Genomic DNA, 20,728 nt, shown 5'->3' with positions numbered 1-20,728 from the left:
ATTTGGGGATTCAGAGACACTCTGCTTGCTGACATTCCTTCTATGGTGAACTCTGGGATCTTTCAAGGAAAAAATAATAATGTTCCCGGGATCCTTTATATCTAGGATGAAGCCGAAACTCAAAGTCATTCACGCGTTCCAGGGAGACGCTCGGATGGGGCGACTCTATCGGATGCCGCGCCTTGTTCCGGGTGACACGTGTCACGTGTGCGTCTGAAGCCCCGCGATTCCATTTCCCCGTGACAGAAGCAGAAAGTAAAGCTGTACCTTGGTGACCATGCTGTGGCTCATTTGAATAAACCACAATGCATGCAGGGAGATTTTCTGATATGAATAATTACACCCACAGTGCAGGATTATGGGAATAGATTCTAGCTACTTGGTCTCACCCTATATAGGAATGACAAAGGAGATATGATGGCTGTGGATGGGGGTGGGTGACAGTGCTGGTTAAATAAAAACCCATGTGGCGCCACCCAATGGTCAAACCATAGCAATTTTACTTTATCTTGGATCTTGGAGGCAAGATGATAACAACTCTAGTGGGTGAGTTGGGGCGATTTGCTGACTGGAGATCCCCTCAGAAGATGCCGACCAGGGCAATTGCTTGGCTTTGCCAGGATCCACCCTTGACTGAGGGTGGTGTTTCATTTCTTTAATATGTGTTTTTAGGGTGCAGCACAGACAGCAAAGGCGGATGAGGAAAAGGGTGTGGCTTACACCCGAGAGTAGGCCTCACCTGGAGGGGTGTGGGAGGCGTAGTAGGTGAGGGCAAGCTGCGGCCCGGCGACTGGCTCTGCTTGTGTGGAGGAGAGGCGGAGGCGGCGGGGCCATGGCCTGCTGGGGTGGAGGCAGAGGATGAAGAGGAGGAAGATGAGGACTGGTGCTGGCCGGTTGGGGACTGTTGATGCGATGCGGAGAGCGGATTCTGAGCGTGGGCGTGCGTTGGTCCCGGGTGCTGATGCTGTTGATGGAGCTGCTGATGCTGATGCTGCTGTTGATGCTGGAGATGCTGATGCTGCTGCTGATGGTGATGCTGTTGGTGCTGCAGGTGCTGGAGCTGCTGCAGATGCTGGAGCTGCGAGTTCAGGGACGAGGTAGCTGTGGCAGGAGAGAGGAGAGCACGTCGGAGGTGGGGTTTACGCACACGTGACAGCGGTCCCATGGGCTTTCTATGCTGCAACTTCTGAGCCGGTCACAACTTGGCTAAAGTGCCAAAAGTGATCACAGGAAACTGTCAGCTGAGTTACATTACGACCACAGTCACCAATTCCTGCAGCTGTGAGCCCAAAGTGATTATTTTTTTTTTATTATTTTCTTATTGTTTATTATTATTTATGTAATGTGTACTTTCTAATTTGTTTGTACCACTTTGGTGCTGACTGCACTTGTCTGTTTGGCACTATATGTATATTTGCCTTGGAACTAAATACTTTTTGCTATATGCACATGAAGTTTCCCTTGGGAGGCAAAGCTGACCTTAATTTTAGATCATGTAGCCCTTGGTCAAGTGGATTTCCTCACCCCGCCCCCTAGATTATGTTATGAAAATGGCTGCCTTTTCCAATGGTCATGTGACTGGGGAGATATCTCACAAGCCTATTAACCTGCGGGAGACACTCAGGCGTGCTTTGTGGCTTTTAAAATAACAAACCAGTGCAGGAGAAACCAGTAATTACACCCAGTGATTATAATGTTAATGAATGCAAAGAAAAAACGGCTATTATCGTAATTGTAGGTATTAATCATAATTTTAAAAAGTGCACCTAATTTATTGCAACTGAAAAGAATCTGTAAGTGAAGTTACAGCAGTAGGAAATGCAGCAGATCACTTTATTATGAAAATGGGATCGGTAAAGCGAAAATAAGAGGGAGAAGGAAGGAGATTAACTGCTTAATGTGGAATCATGTGCATCTGATTTGCAGCACCTGTGTCGTGTTGTTTGCCACAGAGAAGGGAAGACTTCAGCATACATATCTGCTGACACCTGTGTAACACAGGAAAGGCAGGTGCATTATAAGGACAGGAGCGTTCTCATTCTTTAAGGGCCACCTTAAAGTTACCTGCCTCTTTCCAGAACACGCAGCCTATAAAAGATCATGCTAGCGATTGATTCAGCGACTGGTCCTCTCGAAAAACGTCCTCAAACCCAGAGAGAGGAAATAAATCTAAGACCTCTGTGAGAGTGTATTTCGCTTTTGCACTCAATTAAAGATATCAGAGATGGATTCTGTCTCCGTGTTTGAGTGTTTATCTGACACTGCTGTAAACAAAAAATCCTTCCGTGTTTTCGTTCTGATACTAAATTAAATTATGCTTCTACAGTACGTAAGGCGTAGGAAATTCTGTGCTGCATTTACCACACTGCCTACAGTTAAATACGACCACTTTCCTATATTGTATCATTTCTTTGGCTCTTTGAATATGAAAAAATAAGAAGTACCATGAATACTCTTTTTGTTCTTTTTCTGTAGTAAGATAAACCAGTGCTTATTTCAGGATGCACGAGTTCTCAGGTTAAAATAATTTGAAACGCTTCCCTCCATGCAAATCTGTTTGTCGGAGGTACAGTTTGTTCTCTCTTGGATGATAGCTTGATGACTGATGAAGAAGTACGCCGTGACGCCATGGTAACGGCATCCCATGGGACATAGTAAAACACAGCAGAAGGCAGGTCTTCACTGTGATAAAGAGGAACAGAAAAAGCTTCACTGTTGAACGCATAATGTTAAGGGGTATTAGAAATAACCCGAAAATACTGCAAAATCAATTAGGATATTGTTATATATTTTAAAGACATCCAGTTCAGTGGATTTTTTTAAATGTATATACACTGCATATACACTATAATACACCATATATCTATGTGTTTTGTATATATACTGTACATGTGTTTTCTTGAGCTGAATTTCAAAGTCAGTGCTTTGCCAACTGATATTTATTTTCAGTGTGGAGACATTTCACCAACACAAGCTGAGCAAGAATTCTATACCTGACATGTTGGTATATAAGTTATCATGATAGTAAACTTCAAATATAAATTTTGTTCCTCTTCCATGTATTACATGAGCTGCAAATGGATTTTAGCAGGTATTTACACAGTAAAACCGCTGTATTCAGATAAAAAAAAAAACCCTCCACTTATCTTCTGAGTTTTGGAAAGTGGAAACCATCAGTCTGCACTCTCTGGTAAATACAGACACTGACACGGGCCGTCAAAACGGAGTATTGTAGCCTTATTGGTAGCCCCATTAATGAAAGACTGTGATGTATAATAGAATCGTCTATTCATAAACTTACCTCACTAGGAAGATTAAATGAAGATTAAATGTTTTTACACCAATTCATGTATATATGCATGCAGTCATGGCAGATGTGTCTCATTAAACGAGGTTTGTGACATTGTTATTGATACTGATACTGAAAGAAAATAAACTGCATTACTCAGACTGTTAACAGCAGCATAAAAGCACATTAGAAACACATTCAGTTAGCAGACTCTTTTGGACAATGTGACCTACTGGGGAGGATCAGACAGCAGGGTCAGTCCCAGTGGCAAATGGGTTTAAGGGCCCTGCTCAAGGGCACAACAGTGACATCACTCTGCCAGTGACGGGGTTTGAACAGATAACCTTCTGGAGTCATACCACAACACGACACGCAACGATAGTAAATCTGCATGAGTGCAGGCGAGGAAATAGCAGCACGGAGCATATAGATGTCAGAGAACGGTGTTCCTTAGTATAAAGCAGAAAAGTGTATGCAAAATTCATACACATGCTTTAATAATTCAGCCCATGGCATTTTATATAATAAATAAAAGGGACAATCAAGTCAATTACATCTTTGGTTACCATGGCGTTGTGTTTCTGGGATGCTGTGACAGGCAAGCAGGAGCGTTTGATCTGAGATGTCGGCATGTGCTGCCAGCTCCGAGCTCCCGCTCTGAATAGCGAAAATTGCAATGAAAAAGACGAGGACGGTTAACCAGTAAACAGCCCACTTTCATATATCTTCTAGCTCCTGACACGTTGACATCGCTCTCGTATCAGATCATGAATTATATATAATCTGCACTCGCATCCCGGAGTCCGATTCTCACTTGAAGTGTTGGGGCAAGTTGTCTGGGTAGCTCTGAAAAGAGCGGTCGCTCATTTCGCTTGCAAGTGGACCTTGAGACTGTACGCCACGTTTGGGAGGAGAGAGGGAGGAGAGAGAGAGAGAGAGAGAGAGAGAGAGAGAGAGAGGGGGAAAAAAAAAGTTCTGTCAGAAGATTATCTAAACCAGAGGAAGATCAAAGTTGATTCGAGAGTTTCCTCCAGCACTGATCGCAAGGCCAAAGAAAAAGAACAACAAAAGGAAAGGGTGAAAAAAAGAAAAACAAATGCAAGTAGAATAACCGTGAAGCCCCATGTGGGCTTATTATATAGCTGCACTGCAGGTAACTATATTCCTTAACAGAGCTTCTTTATAAAGCCTGTCATCTTGTTAAGACTGTCAAGATCATTGACCTTCCTTCCACACTAACAAGCCGGGCGGCTTCATCACGTCACTCACTCTCTGTTCGCCGCTTCCTTTTGCCAAGGATAGCATGTTGCAGTTTCTGCAGACTAATTGTTGTTTTCTGCCTGCTGCAACTAGATGAGTAGATGATGAAGCGAGAGACCCATCGAGTTCTTGCATGGCTATGCTGTGTCTTTGAGTTCCTTTGGCTCTTCATGCTGTACAGAATGTAGCATATCGCCTAGTCACTGTGTAAATGTAGTATGTAAAGTATATCATCTAGTCATCGTGTAAATGTCAGTATATTGCAGTATATTGTTTAGTAAATGCTCAGGGAGATGATATTTCATCCCATATGTATACATGTATATTGATGGCTGACAGTCAGGATCTTTTGATTCTTGAATCTGAAAAAGATATTTTTCAGGGCTCAGTTCCCGGCTACAGTGTGAACACGTGGATAAATTAAATATTACAATTGCAAGGATAATTCATGACAAACAAGCCTGATGCGTCAAAGGAGTCACCAGCTCAGGGGCGCAAACCCTCATCACCTCAATCGGCACAAATGAAGAGCAGATTTCCAAAACTTTCTCAATACATTTGTTGTTGTGATATGGACTTGGCTGCCAACGACCTAAAGCCAGGCTTCCCTGTGACATGTTACAGTACTGGGGCCTGAAAAGGACCACAGAAACTGCACTTACATATAAACTTATCCCGTCCACAGATCCAGTGGAGATCGAGAGTTCTGAGAATTTCTCTTCACTTTCCCAGGTAAGAGGATGACTTAACTAAACCAAAGACCTGCTGTAAACTCTCCAAGTCAGGGGAGAGGTGGACCTCCTGACATCACTGTGGTAGCAGAATAAGGTATGAGTGATGAGCTCAGCTACACATAAGCAACAACTAGTTCTCTTCCGGAAACATTTTAGTCCAATTGTGTCCAACTGAAGAGCAAATTTCCAATAGTCACTCTGTCCACGGAATATGTGTTCCAGAAAATGTCTGTCGACTAAGTTTCGGTTCTCAAATCTCTAACAAATGATGAGGAGCCCTGACTTCATGTCACTGACGGTCTCATCCCAAAAACAACGACAAATACACTGAGTTTTGGAAATTTGCTCTTCAGTTTCAAGACAGAAGGGAACCATTGTAAACAATGTTCCACTAGTTTATCTTAGAAATACGTATTTGCACAGGTATTTGTTAGAGATAATGCTATAAATATACATCACGTTAACTCATGTCCCTGATGCTTGGTGATTGAAGTGCACATTTACGAAGCCAATAATTAATTTCCCTTGGATTAACAGCATCTGTCATATTCTCGGTTAGACTCCTCTGGCTGAGCACCAGGAAGTTTTTCAATTGGTGTAAGAGCCATCATCCTCCATCGTCCATCAGCCATGGTTTTATTTTACTTTTATTTTTTTTTTAAAAATGCCAGAGCTGAAAAACTCCAGAGCCAAATGTCAAGGGTGCAGCCACAGCATAAGGCTGTGCGAAAACATCAGGTAGAATTGATCGTCAGAGGTCACGAGGCAGGGTCAGGCCTGGGTTTAATCATCAGACGAGTGTCAGGTTGGGGCTCCGTGTCGCTGAGGAGGAGCTAGAGGAACAACAGCCCGTCGCTCATTACGGGGCTTTGCCTTCGACTGCTGCCACTCCACATTACCGTACCCCAGCCTGCTGTCTCTCCTCTCAGGTTCCTCCTCTCTCAGCCGCTGCCTCCAGCCTTTGTTTTCTTCCCAGGTTTGATTTCTGTAGTGTCTTCCTTGTGTTTTTTTTTATTATTTATTTCTGCTCCAACTCCTGTGTGTATGTGTGTGTGTGTGTGTGTGTGTGTGTATGTGTGTGTGTGTGTGTGGGTCAGAACCTGTTATTTTGATGTTGTGGGGAAATTCAGTTCTATAAAAATCTGTGACTGCTTTCAAAGACTGCTACAAATGCCAAAATACTTGTATTTTTGTTTGATTACTTATGGTTACGGTTCAGGCTGGGTAGGGGTTAGGGTTGTCACTGTTGGGTTTAGGGTTTTTCCCATAGAAATGAATGGATGGTCCCCACTAAGATACGAGCACAGCTCTGTGTGTGTGTGTGTGTAATAGCTGGTACTTCGAGTCATATTACTGCTGGTATTGTGCACCCAGTAGCTCACTAGTGATCATCACACTAGTGGACCTGCCTGCCAGTAAACCAGAACAGGAAAGGAATGTGTTAATTACATCGATGATTTTTTTTTTGATTCCAGAAGTTATATATGGTAGTCTAGAAGAAAAACGATCTTTCTTCGATTCTTTTGTTAGTGGCTTAAGGAAGTGGAAATGCACATCTACACTCAGAATTAAAAAAAAAAAAAAAAAAAAAACTACTAATCAAAGTCACATTTCATGGTTTTCACCATATCCCTCGGAGAAAGTCTTTCTCATGTTCATTCTGCATGTTAAAAAAATATTATTTAGAATATGCAGAAAAGAGAGTGTCTTGTTATATTGGCATATTAGATGATATTATTTGATGCTGCAGAGTAGATGTAGATTTGGGAAAAATTTGGTATAATTTATATTGAGACGTTTTATCCATGATCCGAACAGTTACCCTGGTCGGAGGGGCCGGGATCCTATCCCAGGTTGTGTAGGATAGGAAATACACCATGGACAGGATGCCAGTGCATCACAGGACACATTTATGCACACAAAAAATGGAAAGCTAATGCTTAATGCTTGTAGCTTTGTAGCAACAAAAAAACATATTGTACTAACACCACAAAGGTTGTGGGTTCAAGTCCCAGGGAGCATGTAAACTTTGACCCTTCCCTCTGCTGTAATCACTTTCAATAAAAGTGTCAAATAAATGTGTACAGTAAGTGCAACACAAGTGTTTAACGATAGGTGGAAGCTAATGCAGCACAAATCAAAAACTGTATTCAACCCCCCAATCCTGAAGGTATGAGGCAAGAGTGCATGTCACTCATACTGGCCATAGGCTCTCTCTTCAAATTCACTAACATCCCCAGAATTTAATGATGAGTGTTAAAATGCAACTACACTCCAACCATCAGGAAAAGTCATCATGTCACACAGATCTCATGCTATTCTTCACTATTTACAAAGCATTAACGCATGATCAGATTTATGGTGTTTAGGGTCATACTTTAAGCTCAAATAACCCTACCTTCCATTAAGAAGCTCATCCATTTTCCTACCCTCAGTCCAACACTGCAGCTTATTGTCTATTTTCTTCCTCCCCTCCTTGAACCCCACCCATCTCTGCATCTGAAATGCTGTGTCCAAGCATCTTGAATGTCACCCGTAACCACTACTTTAACTAGCATGTAAGACATAGTCCAATAAAAGCATAAAGGCTGGTTTTTATCTGCCCCTGGTGAAACTCGGCCGAGGTCTTCCTTCGCCTCCTTTTAGCGCCCCTAGCTGTCGAGCTAATGAGTTTCCCAGCATGCTCTGGTCTTCATCCTGCATGAAACGCACGCCAAACCCTCCCACAGAGCTCCAGCTGAGACAGCTCCATGTCCCAAAGGGTTAATATTTATCAGTAATCAAAGGGCAGTCAGCAAAAAGAGCTCGTTCCCTTCATCCTCCTGCAATCCATTTGCCGGTTTTTGGCTATAAACCATGCTTGGGAGTGTATGTAGTCTGCTCTCAACTGCAGTTCATTAACTAGTGCTGGAAATGGGTTGGAAATTCATGCGGACATCCTCAAAGCCTTGGGATTACGTCTGGAGCCTTTTAAAATGGTGGTAATTGATGACTGTTTACCTTTGCTTAATGTAAAGGCTTTATGTAATTATTAAAATTGGAGTATGTGTTTGGGGAATTGGCCAGTGGAATGTTCTAAAGCTATTTTCTGCTTCTGTTATGTTTTACTTCGTTAATGACCTATTTTTAAAATATGATCAGCACTTTAACACTGCGTAACAGTGTTACTAATAGGTAGTGAATTAATCTATTGATGTAACCTCAGTACATTAATGCTTTCTTTCCACAGGCAGTCAGCTGTATCTGCAGTCCCACACTGAAGCCTATGGACAGTTATCAGCTACAGATGATTTCAAGCAGCATATTCCTTTGCTTTTTTCTCCGTTTTGAAGGGGAGATGAATAAACCTCCACATCTGTGAAAGTTGCTGCCCACTATTCGAGTCAAAGAACCTGTTTTGAAAAATAACTCGTATAAATAATGAAACTGATTCAAAAAACTTTTACACTGGAATTTCACAGCGGAAAATCCACTATTGTGTCTAATATTGTTAAATTGTTTAAAAGTTCAGTGTGAACATATTCACTAAAATGCAAGTTTGTATATAACTTTGTATTGTGTAATATAGGCATGATCCATGAGCCCGGGGGGGGGGGGGAGATGCAGAGGTGTATGACGGGTACACTGATTAATAGAATGCACTGATGACCAGTTATTAAAGAGACTGCAAATGTTTTATGCTAATTTAAAAAACAAAAGGCAGACGTATATGTGTTTTTAAACAAAAGATTACATTTGAGTATCTCCAAAAGCAAACAGACAAGTGTGTGCAGCAGCCATCTGACTGTCAGACATTTACCTTTCAATAGAAGCTAACGGGATCCACGCTCCCATTCAGATAAACTGCACATTCCCTGACAATCGGGCCCCGCTGTGCCGCTGACACCTCTCTGTTCACTGCGTTCCCGGCGGGGGCGAAGCCCGCTCTCAAGCGCCGTCTCGGGACACGCTGATTCCAAAAGCGGGGATCTCCACGCTAGGGACATGGCTCGGCAGTTCGATAACATCACGCCCTGACACGCTACACGCATGAGTGCAGCAGTGACACGCCTCTGGCATGCTTAGCACCGCATACTCTATGCGTCTGTGTTCTGGAAGCTTCTGTCCGGCAGTGGAACGCCGTGAGCCTGATCCAGGAAATGCAGTGAACACCCGTACCTTAAGGATGCCATGGAAACATCAACCCGCCCAAACCACACCTGCACACGTGTGTATGTGAGTGCGTGTGTCTGTCTGACATTCAACAACAATACCACCAGATCAAGAACAACAGGAAAGATCCTATACATGTGTGGTTAGACATTAAAGACTACCCACTAGGAAAAATGCCGAATTTGTAACGCCATATTGCTACGCTAAGTAGACTCACGCTAGCATATTCCTGGAGGTGATTTGCATACTGACATGCCTGAGTTTCAGGACAGCTGAAGACGTAAATGAAATTACCTTACAGATCTTAAAGATCTATTTCTTATAAGGATCTGCAGAAAAATCTTCTACTTTGTGTTGCCACTAAAAGGAGTTTTATAATTCCGTCCGTATCAGAAAAAAGGGGCCACCTCCACTCCATTAGGATTAGATGGAAAAAGGGAGGAATCACAGAGAGGAAAATGTCATATATGTGTTTGATGTTTCACCCATTGATTATCTCCTTGTTCCCCAGGAACAAAGATGGCCGCCATCAGCCTTTGATATCAGTGATAAGGTTTGGTGGCACGAGTCTGAAGAAAAATGGAAATGATATTAAAGGAGCGGTCCCTTTGCCTTTTGTCCTGCGAGCCAGATCTACAGCCAAACGGAGCAACGCGTGTCTTCATGTTCACATCATGTGTCGTCGGACCAAAGCACAGGCCTGGAGTAAAAGCCTCATGCAAAATTTATGCTTATACACCCGTTTCAGTGGGTGGAAAAATCAATACTGCTGGCTTGATGCACTGAAATGACAGAGTGCTCTCTGACTGACACTAAAAGCACAAGGAGATTGAGGAGCTGCATTTGTTGCTCAAGAGATGGAGTGCATTCCAGCTCTTATTATAGCCTGCGCACCTTTTATTAGTCTTTGTTGGGTTTATTTTGATAGCGATTACCATTGTGCGGGTTTAAAGCAATTATACCATTACAAGAAAATCCAAGACAGTCGACTGCTGACGTCCCTAAAACATGGCGTGATTTGTCTTGTCTGTCGACTGCCACATTATGTAATTATTTAACCAAGGCGGCGCTAAGGGTGATAGGAATCAAGATCGGCTAGCTTGCAAATAATAAAAATCATTTTAAGATAATGAAAAGGCAATGTAGCAAGGAGGAGGACATCTGAGGCCTGTCTGTACCCCTCCACCCCGCTTAGATATGCTTTTGAAAACCTACCAGAGGCACAGAGAGGATTTTCTAAGGCGCAGATTCGCTCAGATGAAAAAGTACCCAAACAATAACATTTCAGCCCGCATGTTCACTAGTTAATTATTCCCTTTGGTCACATGGACGGGACAGTAAGCGTTTTCACATGGCCTCGCTGTCACATGCTCGCAGCGCACGCTTGCACGCCCTACGACATGTACTTAGAGACCTTCAGAGTGAAGCGCCCCTTCCTTCTTATTGATGCGTGCCTGTACTGCCCAAAAACACAAGTAGCAATATATGCTAATAATGACCAAATGCGTAGCTAGCTAAAAATCAATGAATTCGTCAGGATGAAATTGTGTGATTGTTTATGCATTGTATATATAATATATTTAATAAAAAAATATTTAATATATTGTAATATACTTATATATCACATTTCATGAATACATTTAAAATACGTATTATTATATTTTTTTGTTTGTAATATACTTTAAAATGAATAACATATATTTTACAAACAAAAAAATTATAATAATACGTATTTAAAATGTATTCATAAAATTTCTTCATACTGTTTTTCTACCGCAGAGCTGCTTTTGCTGGCCTGGTGGTTTCCTTCCGAATTTCATGGTAGATATCCGAGTGTCCGAAACGACGTGTGATAAATGAAGCAGCGTGCTTCTTATACGCTTATCATGTGTGCCGACTAGCAACAGGTTCAGCAAAGGGCAGCAGCAGTAAATGAAATTTTCCACCAGGACAATATATCATCAGGAGAAATGTATGCACCCGGAACTTACAAGCCTCCACCAGATGCGGACGAGGCGCAGAACAGGGGGAAAAAATAAAGAATGAAAAGACAGGAGGTGGTAGAGACCCATTGGACTGGACGATTTTCATATCAGCTGGGTGCTCCCATTTTATTTAACTGTTTCAGTTGGGTGTTTCAAATTGAATTGGAAAATAGCTAATTTCGGCGTGAAATTCTGTTCCGATAAGCTCAGGGCCTCTTAGCAAGCACTGCAGTACGAGACCCGGGGAGTGTAAACTCTCCGTTTGCCTGCACGGCACACATGACGTTATCGGCTCACTTCCGTGCAGTTTGTACCCCTGCTCTTATCAATCCTGCAAATAAAAAAAACTAATTACATGGCAACAGGAAAGGTAAAGCTACGGAACTCAAAGTATATGAGCCTCATATACGTGTGTTTGCAGATATATCCTTTACGCTTTGTACTTGTGCATTAAATATTCATAAAATGCATGTGTGCAAAGAAAATATTCAGAAGGTATTTACAGTGCTTGTCACACATTTCACCTGTGATCTTAATCTTTTAAATCTCTCAGTGTATGAACTTCAGCTAAATGTAATTAAGCAGGAAGTTAATAAATCGATGGCAGTAGGTAATTATCGTAATTACGTTAATTGCTTTCAGTCCCTAGTGTGCACATAACGAAGAGGTTCTGTCTCAGCTCTTTGGCACTAACGTTGGTACGGGAGCCCGGGGTGTCAACAGGAAGAAAACGTATGACACTGATCTAATTTTTTTTGGTGTTGTTTTTATGCTCTTTAAGAAAGAATAAAATCTGAACAGAGAAGCGTCTTCCATTGAATTATCATCCAAATAAATTAAAATACAGTTAAACTGTGTAACCATAAAAGGAAAGATGGAACAGAGGATGGAAAAGGAGAAAGATGAAAGAATGAAGCTGAGAGAGGAGGGAGGAAAACACGGGGGCTATCAGATCTTATGTGATATACTTGTAGTTCATCGTAAAAGAGGAGAAAAAGACAAGAAGAGGAGGATAGAAGAGGAGCTCGAAAGAGGAATGAATCTGAGACAGGAGAAGAGAAATGTGGGGGGTTGTAAGGAGAGAAAAAGAGGAGGATGAGACTGTAACAGGAGAGAAAAAGAGGAGGAACAGCAGAAATGGACAGGGGAGGAGACAGCCCAAAGACCGGGAGAGAGGAGAGTGCGTGTACTTTTCTGAGATGTGCTTAATGCTGGCTCACTTGATCGGGAAGAAATGGATCTTGCTCTCTCTCACACGTGCCCCAGTGCACCAGGACTCTTTGAGGTCTGGCCAAATGCTATCTGATCTATATGTGATGTACTTGTAGTTCGTCCACTGGGGTTTTCTGAGCATCATTAGAAGCCCCAGCCTCCTCCCTGGGGTCTCCTTGGCCCCGCTGACACTCTGCCTAGAGTGCCACCTCAAACATGGCCCCCAGGAAATATGGCTATTAATTAAGATAATTAAGCTCTAACCTGGTATTACAAACCGCAGCCTCCACTTAGCGCCACTCCATCCTACTAGCTATGCCGAGGTTTATTTTCAAGCCATTTGCCATTGAGAGTGACCACAAGCATTTTCAGAGCTAGACAGCAGGAATCCTACACTTAATATTGACCTTTGGGCAGCTTGGGTTTCAGACGGGGTGCTTGCTGCTTTCACGTGTAATTGTCCTCGGGAAGGAATTTTTAGCAGCTCTGATCTTACTTAGAAGTTTGAAGATCTGGCAGGCATTTCTCTGTTGCTTTTGTTAAAGTTCTTTTGGTGTCTACAAAACAGAACAGCGCTTCTGTTCCCAGGCTTCACCTCTGGGGCACCCCGGCCATTCCATGTTACGTTAAATTTCACTGCTATCTTGTTTAATTAATTAACATAATTAGTTAACTCAATGAAGTATTGATTGCCCAAACAAGGTGTGCTAGTGATCGAGACAGAGTGAGAACATGCATGGGTGTATTGGATGGCCACTGGAAATACCGGGGCGATTTTATTAGAGGTTTTGAAATGGAAAGTCAGGGCTGTTCAACTCAGCTCCTGGAAATCTGCCGCCCCACAGAGCTTAGGTGGAGCCCTATTGTAACACACCTGATGCAGATAATCAGGCCCTGCAGTAGCATCTCAGTATAAGAGCCAGCTATGTTGAAACTAAGCTAGTTCTAATAGTGAGATGCTACTGAAGGACCTGATTATCTGTATCAGGCGTGTTAAATTAGGGCTGCAGCTAAGCTCTGTGGGGTGGTAGATCTGGACAGAGCTGACACACTTTGACAGACATAATATCATAATTTTACACTCATATGAAAATCATTCATGCATCATTTTCTCTGACTAAGACTTTTGTTCAGTACTGTATAGTACATAAACAGGTCATCCCAGTGGATAATTTCCCTGAAATGTTTAGGGATGTTTTTTTGTGCAAAAGGCAATCCAGGTCCACAGAGGTGAATTTGCGCACACACTACATCTCCTTCAGAGTGAAATAAAGTGTCTTTTTTCCTTTCAGAAAATCAAATGTTTCATTTTTCTAAGTCTTAAACGTGCCAAGATTTCTGCACTGTAATAGCACCATCTTTCTCTGCACTGATGCGACACTTGTGCGTTTAACAAAACACACCAAAGGTCTCAATGCATTTAAAAACCGAGGCAGACCAGTGCAATGAGCCATATTATACAAAAACAGTGAAACCGGCCTCTCCACTGAGCACAATCCTATATTGTAGGCAATCTGCGATAACACCATTTTCATTCAGTTCAGTCCCATAAAATTACCATTAACATTACAACTCATGCAGAACGCAGATAAATGTAAAAATGTCACCCAGTTCTTCCAGATGGGAATTGCAGTTCCACTAGATCACCATCTCTCTCTACCCTTTCGGCACCTTGTCTAATATTTCATTTACAACATTTGGTAAGTTAATTTTCTTCATACTGACCATGTAAATCATAAATCAATTTTAATTTACAATGCTCGACTTGAGAGATTCTTCCAGAAGGCGTCAGGAATAATATCTCAGCAGAGGCTGGTTGACATGTGAAGCACAAACCTCGTGGATGGAGAAATAAAAAGAGTAAATTAGCTTTTGCTAGAAAACCCAGCATTGGATCTGACATTATGCTGAATGTGTCTCTGCACATTAGCAGCAGATTCAAGGTAACAAATTAGCATGGCACCTGCAAATTAGCATGGCACACATCTACACAAAGCACTGCACATGGGGAACTGAAAGAATGAAAGACGGAACTCAGTCAATTAGGAATCCTTTGCTAAAATCTCGTGCTGCTTAACAATGAAACACCAAGAAGATACATTCATTGGAGCCAGCACTCACTAAAACAAGTCAATTAAAGATTGAGTTGCCTTTGAATGCTGTTTGACTGAAGTTTATGTGGTGAAAATGTTGTTATTTGTTTGTTTATTCCATAAACTCAATGGCATATTTTTTTATTTTAGGTGCATTAAAAACTTTTCACACGGTTGTTTCAAACCAAGGATTCTTAACCTGGGGTCCACAGCCCCGCAAGAGGTCCGTCGATGGATCTTACGGGGGCCATGATGGTCAGGTTAAGAATGAGAACGTCACAGTTTCACCTTCTTATTGACGCCAAACAACAACAACCTTCTCATTGAAATGAACGTTTGAGTAGAATTTGTGTTTAAATTGCATGTGATTATTGCATTTCATTTTTGCACGGATTGGATATTAATTTTGCAAGAAAAAGAGTGAGAAACATATTTTGTTCAGATTTTTTATGTATTCATGTTTTGTGCATGTCATATAAAAAATAAATAAAATATATTTATTGCTAATGGAGTTTATGTGCTTATGTGCATATTTTCGGGAGGGGGTCCGTAGCTTTCACCAGATACAAAAAGGAGTCCATGATTCAAAAAAGGTTAAAGAAAGCTGTGTATTTTTTGTACTGTAAATGGGGGGCGATTCTCACATTTTTTAAGGTGCAGGCAGAGGAGGCATAATTCCTACAGTATAGAGGGGCAAACCAATGTTATGTTTTGAATCGGTGAGTGACAGGGAAGGGGACCAACAGGTTTTCAGCTGGTGTCAGGATCCCTGTGGTCCCGCCCTTGCTTATGCCCCTGCTCGTACCCAGCTGAACAAGGAACGCATACTTCGGTAGAAACTGACGACTGTCATCGTGCGACCTGTGTGAGATTCAAAAGAGACTCTTGCACGCCTTTTTTTTAATTAATTAACTGTCTTCTGCTTTCAATGTATTAAAATACCTGTGAGCTGTTCAGCTGTCTCTATACCAAACAAAGAAAGAAAAAAACAAAGAAAATTTTTCCACATTATGAAACTGAAATATGTGGAGGTGATTCGGAAAAATAAATCTGCATGAACATGCTTAAGGTGTGGTGCAAATCTGCCGCGATTTATCCAAGTGATCCAGCTGTCTTTTCCTATGGCTTCTCGGCACAAAAACAAGTCATGCCTTATTTCCTCGGCCTAGACAAAGCCATTTCCAATTATCATTATTATTGCCTTTCTTCCACCCTGACCAGCACAATATCTTTCACTGGACGAGGCACTTTATCCTCCATCAGACAATGTGCTTTCCACTGTCAGCTGTGCGTTTATGGTTTTAACCGGACTGACAACGCCACCAGCCAGCAAACACACACGTCTGAATTAAGCTGCTGTGAAGGGCAGCATAAAAATGACAGACAGGCAAATAATACCACAGTGCCACTGGATACAGGAAAGGCTTTTTGGTGTCATTATGTATCCCCTTGGCACAATGGGCATTTTCACAACAATCAGCCCAATGAGCCAGTGCCCCTCCCTCCATGCTCTTAACCTTACGCCCTTTACAGTCCTGGGGACAAGCTTCTAAATTCTGGAATTTTTCAACTTCATTTTATGCAAGGCTCATTGTCAACCAATTATAATAATACAAAACATCCATCCATCCATCCATCCATCCATCCATCTAATTAATTATCAAATACATGCTCACACAAGCATGGAGAGAATATGTAATCTTCACACACACATACACAGCACACAGTGGGGGGGGGGTGAGTTCCCTATAACCCACCCCTCTGCTGTCCTGGTAGAGTTCTCCCTGCATCATGTTTATTACTTTTCTGGGGGTTTTACTTTCATTCCTGTACAACAACACCTCAAAACAGCCCATAGTGTGCCATCTGCTTCCTGGGATGGATGGATGGATGGATGGATGGATGGATGGATGGATAGATAATCTTGGTAAAATGAATAATTTGCTTGCTTTAGAAGCCAGACTGTGGAACTTCACTGTAGATTGGTGGTCAGAACCCCATCTTCACTGGTGCCTCTCAATCACAATTACAGAAAGTCATAGAAAATTAATCAAATTGCCACCATGAATCACCATGGATAGAGTAGCTTTGATGGCCGGTCAAATGAGCCCTGAGGGGTGGCGTGTGGGTTAGTACAGGTTAGGACACTGTGTCTGTGATCAGAAGGTTGTTGGTTTAGATCGCAGAGCCAGCAGAGTGATTTCCACATTGGGCCCTTCAACAAGCCCTTATATCCCAAAAGGAAATGCTGTAGGGATTATTTAACGCCATCTTCATAATGACTATACATTACAATGGGGAAAAGCATCTGCTAAATAAACAAAATATGACCTCTCTTATTTACTGGACATACCCACTCAACGAGATGGCACACAACCATTCAGCTCCTGCAAGAACCTTTCAAATTATACTCCGAAGAGTGAGTTCATTAATGCGATAACATAAGAGCAGGGACGGATTACGGACCGGGCCAGCGGGGCCGCTGCCCAGGGGCCCTTGGGGTGCAGGGGGCCCATGGGGCCCCTAGCCCAAAACAATTTGCAACGCTTATCAACAATGTATTTTCGTTTGTCTATTTTAGAGGGCCTACATTCTTTGATCCTCTGCCTACAAAGGCCCCTGACCCTATAGGGAGGGCGTTTGGCTGCCAAGGGCCCTTGAATTGTGGTGGTTGTGGTGGTGGTGCTGGTGGTGGTGGTGGTGGTGGTGGTGGGGGGGGGGCCCTCGCAAACGTTTTGCCCAGGGGCCCACACAACCCATAATCCGTCCCCGCATAAGAGTACCAGTATTTATCAATACAGAAGAGCAGTAATTACTTTTAAGAACTCTCCATGTACCATAACATACATTTTCCTTTACTCGCTTACATTTGGGTCTTCAGATATTTTTAAAAGACGCAGAGAACAGCATTCCAAGCTGACTGCACCCCGCCCCGATCTCGCCGGCTGATTAGAATTGATCGAGTCAGACGTGGATTATGTAGCGTGGAAATATTTTGATCTCCCCTCAGGAGCCTGCGCTTCCGTGCTGTAATGACGGGCATGATTTGCGTAATTTGTGTCACTCTCGCCGGCGCCGAACGGAAGGATATTCCCGCTAACAGAAACATCATTCTGATCATTACTGACATCGTTTCTCATTACTTTACATAAGTGGGACGGTGGCTTTCATGTAGATCCTGAGAGCTATTCCATGTTTTGTGGAGACAGGCACAAAGAACAGGGCTTGCTGTGAGCTATCGTGCCCCGGATGACTGGGATTACGCCCAGGCTACATTTGATGCCTGATGTAAGCAAATCAGGCAGTTTCACTTATGGATATTAGAGGGGTTGGGAAGACTTAAACATACCTTTGTCTCCTTTTTGTTCTGTAGGTCAGATAGCTGCAGCAGACAAAAAGTACAACGGCACACAAAAGAAAGAAAAATGCTGAATGTGACTGAATTATTGTGTTTGAATTTAATTACTGCCTACAGCCCTTGGAGGGTTTTTTCTCCTACATAATAGGAAGCCATTCTGAGTTGTTGTAGGCGGTTTGAAGATTATCAATGGCAAGTAAATATTAGGAAATTAGGATTGAATCAGTTCATTAATTATTAATTATTTGCACATTCATTACCGCAACAACTTTAAGCTGCTTAAATTAATATTTTCATCTCACAGTTAGAGTCAGTGAAATCAGTTTAACTTTTACTGAGCAAATATATAAGCCTAATAAAATATACTAAGCAATAAACAATTCCTTGTAGGATGTCATGCAAATTTTATGAAATTAATTGTATAAAAAGAATGGAAGATGGATGGATAATTGATGGCTGAATGGATGAAAGAATGAATAAACCTCATAACGTGTATTGTGTTTAACTAGATAATGGATGCCGTTTTGTGAGAGTTCTCATTCCCCGCTTCAGTTCATAACCGTTTCAAAGTCTATGCATCATTAAACAGAATTCAATCAACAACAGCAATTAACCAGTCAGGCGTCATCTCAAATAATATTTAAGTCGTCCTCTAGGCTGCACGACTGCGATTAAATCTGCGATTATGAGAAGGATGCCTCGCCTGATCTTCAGCTGAAACGTCACCACAGCTCTCCGCATTAACGTTAAAATATCACAAAACGCCGGAGTCCCTTAGCCTAGCTCTCCCGACCCGATTAGCTGGCCGGAATCCTGCTGCAAAACATCTCCTCTCGCGTAATCATCACGCATTAATGACTCCACTTATTCTGCCTGGGATGGCGTTGGGACCAGTGGCAATGACAGCAGGTGTCACTGGGGTCGGGAATCTGCGACGCCGACAGGGCTGGGACGCACTGCTGCTATTGCAGAGCGCTGCATTTTCACCGCTAACTTTCACGGGTTCTTATGTATTACTGTCGAGAGTAATACAGAATTTCACATGAAGGGCTCATTATTGTAGTACCCATCCATCCATCCATCCATTTTCCAAACCGCTTACTCTACTGGGTCGCGGGGGGTCCGGAGCCTATCCCGGAAGCAATGGGCACGAGACAGGGAACAACCCAGGATGGGGGGCATATTATAGCATGTTATACATAAATATGGTTTAACTGAATAAGAATGGCGTTCTGTGACAGCGTAGTGTGGCATCTTATGGCAGTGAAGTTAAACAACAGTAGGAAATACTCTTCCTTGATTCATTCATTCATTGTTTCATTTTATATCGTGTATCAAACTATTATTCACTTCACTTATGTCTTTTTGAGAAATCAGCTGCTGTACATGAAACAATAAAACCAAAGATACTGTAATTTGAAAGTTAACGCATTGCAATTTTCTGTTTTTTTTTTTTTTTCTACTCGAATTAGTCAAATGCCCGGCATTTTTGTGTTTACTTTAGCGTACACTGTTATGCATAGTGACACCAAACCACAGGGAGTGAGCATGTTCACTAACCACATACCTTTACACAAACCCCCCACAGGCGACATTGTGAACCATGCAGGGGCCTCCCCGCTCTATCAGCCCTCCGCCACCCACCGCAAAAAAACCGGCAAAAAGGAAAGTTAAGAATGGATAAAGTAGGTTAGCCAGAGCATTATCGTGTCCTGTAGAAGCAGCCCTGGTCCGAAATGTATGACGTATGACGGTGCCATTTATTTAGCTTGCTGGGCTGCTACTTCTGTGGTTATTTATGTATGTCCATTAGGGCTCCATTAGTAGACTGTCGTTTGGAGTTCTGTGTTGAAATGACTTTTGCCTTGGTTAAAACACACAAACACACACACATATATAAACTATAAATACTGCTTTATACAAATACGCGCAATTTATGCGGCAATCCTGCGGCATTAGCACATTAGCCTCCGCATACAACATTAATGGCTGACAGCTTGATCGGATGCTGTGAGAGAGAGACAATATTTTAAACATTAAGGTGGAGACTATTTACAGCTATTTTCGAAGGAGAACATTTCGGCATGAAATTTTAAGAGGCCAGGATAAGTACAGAGTGGTGGGCTCACGGGCGAATGGAAAATGGGGGGGGGGATTGGACAGGGTGGATTTGGCAAACTTGCTGAACTATAATTATTTATGCCTTTATCCAAAGCGACATGTTATTTTTCCCCCTCTTCCTGAGAAATCAGGGTCAGACATTCCCTGGAGCAATGGGGGGTCAAGGGCCTTGTTCAGGGCCCAACGTATAGTATCACACTGCCAATGCCAGGATTTCAACCAGCAGCCATCCTCTGAGCCACACACCAGCACTGAAGATTTCGTCCCTCAGGCCAGCCAGGCTGACTCTTTGTGGGGTAAATTCCATGGCCTTTTCTTATGTATAAGTAACAAACAATCCCCAATGACGCATAATTTCAAAGTCACTAAGAAGTGCCCTGCTACATAAATGCCACCTTTGGAAACTCAGCTGGTGGGCTACAAAATCAAGCACAATCTTGGCTCTTTTATAAGAAACACAATGGACAGTGGGCCTCACTCAGTCACTAGGATATAATGCATTACGTTGCATGAGTGGCTTTGTA

General features: G+C 42.4%; 1 protein-coding gene across 1 annotated transcript in view; it reads right to left on the bottom strand.

Moving 5' to 3' along the window:
- Nucleotides 1-20,728, bottom strand: part of pou6f2 (POU class 6 homeobox 2) — a 120,771-nt gene that overhangs the window by 45,926 nt on the left and 54,117 nt on the right. The window contains exon 5 of the mRNA XM_048972405.1: nt 740-1,101. Within this exon, the coding sequence (XP_048828362.1) occupies nt 740-1,101 (362 nt within the window). The remainder of the gene's footprint in view (nt 1-739; nt 1,102-20,728) is intronic.

The sequence above is a fragment of the Brienomyrus brachyistius genome, chromosome 1 (assembly GCF_023856365.1).
Source record: "Brienomyrus brachyistius isolate T26 chromosome 1, BBRACH_0.4, whole genome shotgun sequence".
Classification (NCBI taxonomy): Eukaryota; Metazoa; Chordata; class Actinopteri; order Osteoglossiformes; family Mormyridae; genus Brienomyrus; species Brienomyrus brachyistius.
The sequence above is the reverse complement of the archived record's forward strand: the minus strand, read 5'-3'. Positions and strand labels throughout refer to the sequence as shown.